General features: G+C 39.4%; 1 protein-coding gene across 1 annotated transcript; it reads right to left on the bottom strand.

The window, feature by feature from the left end:
• Positions 1 to 1889: 1889 nt before the first annotated feature.
• LOC110890146 lies at positions 1890 to 4138 on the bottom strand. Its single transcript, XM_022137721.1, has 3 exons — positions 3697 to 4138; positions 3090 to 3604; positions 1890 to 3011 (listed from the first exon to the last, which is right to left on the bottom strand). The coding sequence occupies exons 1-3, from the start codon at positions 4136 to 4138 to the stop codon at positions 1890 to 1892; spliced, it is 2079 nt and encodes a 692-aa protein (XP_021993413.1).
• Between the last annotated feature and the right edge of the window lie 3684 nt (positions 4139 to 7822).

Here is a 7822-nt window from a genome sequence, read left to right as displayed (position 1 = left end):
TTACATGATTAAATGAGGGATTAACTCATCTTTTAACACACTTAAGGGTTGTCCTATGGACCACCCGTCACATCCCCACACTTAACCGTTGCTTGCCCCAAGCAACCCATCAAAAACCATTTTCAAGTGCACAAGCGATCAATATAAATCAAGCATAAACATGTCATCCTTATACTAGCCTTTTCCTAACACCGAAACAACACACATCCTCACTATATCTCTCCTCTCGGCGACAAGTAAGCACTAGCAAAGATAAGCTAGGCACGCAAAAGGCAAATGGGTGATTGCACAACTATATGCTTGTACCTAAATCGGTCCTCCACCTAACAAGTGTCAAAACATGAATGCAAATCAATGGGACTTAAAGGTTGTAACGTGGCTGGGCATACGGGTAGGAAATGGAAATATATATGTAGTAGCGAATGACTTAACCCGGTCTTTTATTACACAATAAAACAACAAATTAAAACAAAAACTTCTATATACAAGACAACACATACATCATTTTTTTTCATTTTTTTTCATTGCTTTTTCACTTTTTTTTCTTTTCCTTTTTTCTTCTTTTAACATAGCAAATAAACCAAACATAACTAACACAACTAGAACGAACAACTACTAACACTACAAGACCAGGTCAAATCGGGTAAATTCTTTTAGGAACTAGGTATGGGTTAACAAATGATTGGCTTAAGGCACAAAATGGGCAACTAAATGTCCAAACCCCCGCCCCTCTCACTACCAAGCTCATATATATAAGGAGAATTGGTATTTAATAAACCAACCTTTAACTAGTTGGTAAATAATAATCCTACCTACAGATTGGTATATAATAATCCTACGTTTTAACTTGTTGGCTCTGAACAAACTTCTCTGGTTAAAAGTTAACAGAGGTTATGTTTTTGATGATGTGGCTATTTTTTTTATTATGTGGTTAATGGGTGATGACTAAGCATAGCTTATGTGTTTAAAACACTACCTAGTCTTCAAATTACCATTTTAACCCCAACCCTTATAAATCACCTTCTTCTTCTTCTTCGATCGCATAAACCCTAGAACACCCGATTGAAACAAGATGCCTTCTTCATCTTTTTCAAACACATCTCAATCGCATAAAGCTAGGATTTTTAGTGTTGATTTGGAAGGCAATGTGTACTGCCATCATTATCGGCTGGCTGTCAGGAGGGTTACAGGGCATCGTAGTTCAAGAGCAGGACATGAGTTTTATGGATGTCCACTTTGGCCTGTAAGTTTAGTAATTCTTTCTTCAATTTTTCAATTCTAGCAACTGACAACATTATTAATCCTCATAGAGGGAGGATTGTAAATTTTCATTTGGAAAGAATAGGTGGATGAAACACTATCATGTGGAGTGAACATCAGTCAAACAAACAGACACATAATCCAAAAGAATGAAGCATTGGAGATGAAGCTTTCGAATTTGGAAATGGAGAAGTTGATGTTGGAAGAAGAAAACAAAAAAACTGAAGCACAAGTTGAGAGTGTAAAAATGCCCTGCTAGCCCTTATGTGATAGTATTAGTTCTGTTGTTTGTTTGTTTTAAATGCATCTTTAGTCATTGAAGTGTATCACAATTAGGGAACTGAATATATAATGGTTATGTAATGTCTTTTGAAATGTAATGGTTATGTAATGTCTTTTGAATGGTAATGGTTATGAAGTGTCTTTTGAAATGTATTGAATGGTGATGCTATATGACCAAATGTACATGTTAATTGAACAAATGCATGCTATATGACCATATTGACCAAATGTACATTAAACATCCAAAACATTACAAACATCCATTTGTTTAAAACATTACAAACTGAAATTAAAGGAGGCATTCCATCAAAACATCCAAAATACCATTCCATTAAACATCCAAAACATCATGCAAGGTGAACAACTCCTTGACTAGGCTGCTGAGTGGACAGAGTAGATTGCTGAGTAGAATGCTCACTTGGTGTTACTTTCCTTGGCCTTCCCCTACCCTTGCCTCTTTTTGTTCCAGCAACATCAACAGGAGTACTGACCTGACCAGCCGCATCTTTCCTAGGCCTACCCCTTCCCCTTGCCCTTTTTGGTTCACTAAATACCTTACCCTTTTCTGGACATCTCCTTTTGTTATGTTCCTTGCTCCCACAACCACTGCAAGTCATTGTCATACCATGCTTGGTTAGCTTCCCTGGTTTCTTTGGATTTTCATGTGGATCCTTTTTCCTATTCTTCTTTGGTCTTCCTGGGCCTATTTTAACAGGTGGGGGGTCCAATGGAAGGTCAACTACAGGCCAGTATTTCTCTGATGGTAAGGGAGGTATTATGTAGTCATATGCTTTGAGGTACATCTCCTTTTTATAGCTTTCATGAACAAATTCCTCAGCCTCCCTACCCAAGAAACTAGCAACAGCACACATATGGTAACATGGCAACCCAGTCAAATCCCACTTCCTACATGAACAACTCTTGTTCTCTATATCCACAGACACATCATCAAATCCCTTCACCTGAAACAGTGTGGCATTGGATGGGAACACTTCACACCTCCAAGCCTTATCCTTCTCCTTATCAAGCTTCAGCTGAATCCTAGGACAAACAGTCACAGTCTTAGCCAACATCTTCATTTTCTTCCTAGCCAACCTTGTCATTATTGCAAGTCTAATATCTTCTAACATGTTTATGATATGCTTTGACCTTGACTTAATGATAAACCCATTGAATGTTTCTGCCATGTTGCTTACCACCACATCTGACTTTATATCAGTGCTTAGATAGCATCTACAGAAGTACCTTGGGTTCTGCTTAATAAATGCTTCACTTGCTTCGGTTAACAACTCTTTCATTTCTTCTATAGCATCCTTGAAATCTGGTTCACAATATGCTCTAACTGCCTTCCAAAATACCTCCTTTAATTCATCACCCTTGTGTTTCTTGTGCCAGTTTGCATATATATGCATGGCACAATTTCGATGTTCAGCCTTTGTCCAATGTGATGCAACAGCATTCAGCAACCCCTGCTAAACACTAAGCTAATTAGAACATGTACATCATCAAATATAAGTTCAAAGAAACATAAATTATTGGTTTTATACCTTTTGTTGATCAGATACTAGAGTCCATCCATTACCATCATCAGTTACATCCAAGCACTTCTTCAATTCTTGCATAAACCATGTCCAACTCAGTGTATTCTCTCCTTCAACCATTGCCCATGCAAGAGGGAACATTTGGTCATTAGCATCTCTACCTATTGCTGCTAATAACATGCCTCCAAGAAAGGTTTTTAGAAAACAGCCATCTAAACACAATAGTCTTCTACATCCAGCTAGAAAACCTTGCTTCACCCCATCAAAGCATACAAATAACCGGAAGAATACCTCAGTGTCTGATGTGTAATCATCATGAAATTGTGGTGGTACCGTTAGAAGTTCAAATGTTGATGCTGGGTTGGCAACCCTCAATGCTTCAAGATAAGAACCCATCTTACAGTAGTGCTCTTTCATTGACCCATGCAACTTCCTGTGTGCACTCCTCTTTGTGTTATAAGCAAACCAATTATTTACAATTACCTTGTACTTCTCCTTAACTGCATCTTGAATCTCCTTAGCTGACAGATGAGGTTTAGCTTTAAACACTTACAAAACTGGTCTGCTACAAATTCTGATGTTAGTTGTCTATTCTTGGCCATGTTTCTCTGACAAGTATGAGTGCTGGTAACAGTTCTAACCAAATAACAACCCTTCCTATCATAAGATGTAGCATACACCTTAAATGGACAATTTTTGCTGCAACTCACACCTATCCTACCATGCCTTTTCTTATCACTGATAGATATTTTCAGATCTCTACCATTTGCTACTGCATACAACTTAGTTGCAGCCTTGAAAGCCTCTCTACTAACAAATCTAGTCCCAGGCACCCACTCCCACTTAGTCCAGTCTGTACATTCGGTTGTAACTGGCACATTTACCTTGTGTTTCTTACCAAGGATATCATCATCTTCACTTTCACCTGGGGAGTTTACTTCACCTTCAGAATCCTCATAACTACTGTGGTCACTTGCTTGGTCAACAGTTCCTTGTTCTGTTAGATCTTGCAAGGCAACATCTTCAGGTGCATTGATGTGTGTGAAATGCAACATATAAATTACATCAAATAAGGCATAAAACTAACCCTTTTTAAGTACTAATGTTGGAAAAAGTGTGCTTTTATCTTCCTTTTGTATTTTCAGGGTTAAAAGAGCTTAAATGAACAAAAGAAGCAAAAATGCAGCCAAATCCAACATAAATACAAAGAAAAGGAAGAAACGTGGCATGCCCGTCTCCTCGACAGCATCTCCCAAAGCAAAAACAAGAAGAAAGCTGAGCATGGGGCTGTGCCCAGCTGAGCATGGGGCTTTGCCCAGCTGAACACGGGGTGTGCCCAGCTCAGCACGGGGCGTGTCCAGCTCAACACGGGGCCGTGTCCAGGATGGTCAGCCCTGACACAAAAGACAAAGTGGTAGAAGCTTCTATTGCCCACCACAGGGCCGTGCCCAGCGGACACGGGGCCGTGGTCAGCTTCCTGCAGGCGCATTTATTGTAATTGCGAATTACAATTAATGAAGAGAGAGAGTGTCAGACGGACACGGGGCCGTGCCCAGGCTTTTGTTCAGCCTATAAATAGGAGTGCTTGGAGCCATTTCAACTCATCCCTTGGCACACCACCTCTCTCACACTTCATCTACCACCCACCACCATCACAACACCATCATCCACCACCATCATCCATTGTCCATCATAGAGTGTGTGAGTCGTCTCGGGATCCAAGATTGATCGTAAGAGTTCTTGACAATCAAGGCCATGTTTGCCTAAGTCTCTTACATCACTTGGTGAAGACAAGTGTTTAGTATAATACTTTTTATTTTTAATCTTTTGCACTTTTTATTTGGTTTTGTATTAATGACTTTAATAACTAGTTTCTTATGTTGAAGGTGACTTTTCCTTATCGTTTGTCCGTGGTGTCTTGGCATTATTTAGGACTGTATCCCTGCTGACTCAGACTACTTAGTCGAGGGTAACGTCACCTCCAAAAGAGGGGCCTACCATAATTTGCATTAATAACTTAATTCATTATATTTCAATAATCCGACCCTTTAGGATTGTATCCTTGCTGACTCAAACTACTGGGTTGAGGGTAACGTCGCCTTCAAAAGAGGGGCCTACTACAATAACTAAGATAATCTCTTAAATAAGTGCAAAAGTGCGAAAATAATCAAAGGTTATACTAACACACGAGTCAGATCCAAGTGATTCATCTTGTCTATCTGTTTTTAGTTTTATTTTATTTTTCAGCATTTAGTTAGTTTTATTTTCTTAGTTTAAAAATCTTTTTCTAACATTTTGATTTGATTAGACGTTGAGGATAAACCGGTACTAAAAGCTCTTGTGTCCTTGGACGACCTCGGTATCTTACCAACACTATATTACATCCACGATGGGTGCACTTGCCCATATGTGTGTTTAGTGTTAGTAAATATCGTGTTTTATAAATTTAAAACTTGGCTAAAAAGTGTAAAAAGGGCTCAAAATATATATCTAAAACATATACACACTAGCACGCATCAAGTTTTTGGCGCCGTTGCCGGGGACACAAGGATTTTAAGAAAGCTTAAAATCGACGGCCTAATCAGTTTTTCAAAACCTTTTTAAAACGCACACACATTTTCCTGCATTTTAGTTTAGTTTGCATTTACAGTAGCCTGAACACGGGGCCGTGCTCACTGAACACGCCCCCGTGCTGCACATTTTTAGTTAGATACCCAGATACAGAGTCTGAACATGGGGCCGTGCTCACCGAACATGCCCCCGTGTCCAACGAGACCAGTAACTTTAATTAAAACGCCCAGATACAGACCCTGAACACGGGGCCGAGTGCACTGAACACGGGGCCGTGTCCAGCTTCTGTTTCCGTCTTTATTTTCTATTTTCTGGTCCCGAGACTCAGTTGTGGTCTGTTGAGTGATTCTTATGGATCAATACTCAGGAGGCTACAACTACACCTATGAGGAGGATGATTATATGAGAGACTATTGCACTAATTGTGGAAACCCGCACTCGGTACAATATTGTAACTTATTTCAACCATCCATTTCATACAACTATTATGAGGAGCCCAGGTACGAGCCATCGACTTCATACACATCCTATGAAGACCAAAGGTATGAACCCTCCCCCTCATACTCATATTTTGATGAACCAAGGTATGAACCTTCATACTCATACTTTGAGGAGTCAAGATATGAGCCACCACCTTCATATACTTATTATGAGGAACCATGGTGTGAACAACCCACCTCATATGAGTACTATGAAGAACAAAATTACGACCCTTATCCATCATATGCTTACAATGAAGGACAATGGTGTGAACCATCTACTTCATATGGGTACTATGAGGAACCAAGGATCGAACAACCGGATTCCAGCTTTGAGGATCCCGATCCTTACTCTATCACCGACATAGCCGATAGGATAATAGAAAACCTTAAATTTATCGAAAGATGCATAAAAGAATCTCGCGCAAGGGAAGAGGAGTCCCGCGTGAGAGAAGAATTAAAAAAGGAAGAAACAATAATTGAGGAATTAAAAATGGAAGAACAAATAAGTGAAAAACCGACACATGAGCTAAACAACGAAAAAGGTGAGGCCAATAACGTTAAAATTCAAGAAGAGTCTAATTTTGAAGAAATTAATCTCTTGTCACCTTCTTTTGAAAATCATTGTTTAGTAACCACTCATGCTAAGTTTTTAAAAGAATTAAACACTAACACTAAAATTGAAGAAATGGTAAGTGTTAAGTTAACTAATGATCAAACTTCACTAATAAAAGAAGATCCTTTTGAAATTAACATTACACCGGTTCCATGTTTCTTTCAAAATTCATTTATTAGTAATGTCACCATTGATAAAGATCTTTGTGTTAACATAATGCCAAACTACATTTTCGAAAAATTAAGTATTAGTGATTTTTCTCCACTTCAAATACCCATTTTTCTATCCAATCGGAAAGAAATAAAATCAATCGGTATAGTTGAGCATGTTTTGGTTCAAACAAATCAAATGGTAATCCCAACCGACTTTTTAATCCTTGATGACGCTCCTCTAGTGTTGGGACGGCCTTTTGTAAAAACTCATGAAGCTTTGAAAAACCGGAAGTACAACAATCTACCTCTTTAATTAGGGGCATTCAAAAGGAGCATAGATCTTGAGCGCTCAATGAAATATCCTTTTGGCAATAATGACCCCCTAATTAAAGAGGAGCCAGAACCACCCGATAAGGAGGGTCTAGCCAAGGACCCTTATAAACGTGGCGCACCACGGAGGCATTCCGTGGAACTATCCTTAGTTTTAGATTAGTTTAACTTTTATGCTTTGTAGTTTAGTTTTAATTTGCAGGAATAAAACACACTCGGGATGGTGAAGGATACTAAGGGAAGCTTGAACCAACACCCCATGCACAAAAACAGAGCCTCTCGACAATTTTTCTTCATTACAGCAAGTTCAGCACGGGGCCGTGCTCACCCAACACGCCCCGTGCCCAAGGTTCTGCAGAAAATGCCCAGTTCAGGTAACTGGACACGGGGCCGTGCTCACTGAACACGCCCCCATGCCCAGCCTTTTGTTTACTTTTGGTACTGGCAATCTGGACACGGGGCCGTGCTCAGCCAACACCACCCCGTGTTCAGCCACCCAGTACCATAAAATCTTGTTTTTAACTCACTTTTACACATTTTAATCAACCGAAAAAACTTATTTTTGGGACACATTGAGGACAATGTGTAATT

This window comes from Helianthus annuus, chromosome 2, assembly GCF_002127325.2.
Source record: "Helianthus annuus cultivar XRQ/B chromosome 2, HanXRQr2.0-SUNRISE, whole genome shotgun sequence".
NCBI lineage: Eukaryota > Viridiplantae > Streptophyta > Magnoliopsida > Asterales > Asteraceae > Helianthus > Helianthus annuus.
Note: the sequence above shows the minus strand (reverse complement) of the source record. Positions and strands in the feature narration are given on the sequence as shown.

Bases quoted from the DNA above. Each gene is read 5' to 3' on its own strand.
- LOC110890146 (XM_022137721.1), bottom strand. From the start codon at position 4,138: ATGTTGCATTTCACACACATCAATGCACCTGAAGATGTTGCCTTGCAA. The intron at 3,605-3,696 runs GTCAGAGAAACA...CTCATCTGTCAG, and splicing joins TGTTACCAGCACTCATACTT to CTAAGGAGATTCAAGATGCA. The intron at 3,012-3,089 runs GTATAAAACCAA...AGTGTTTAGCAG, and splicing joins TAGTATCTGATCAACAAAAG to GGGTTGCTGAATGCTGTTGC.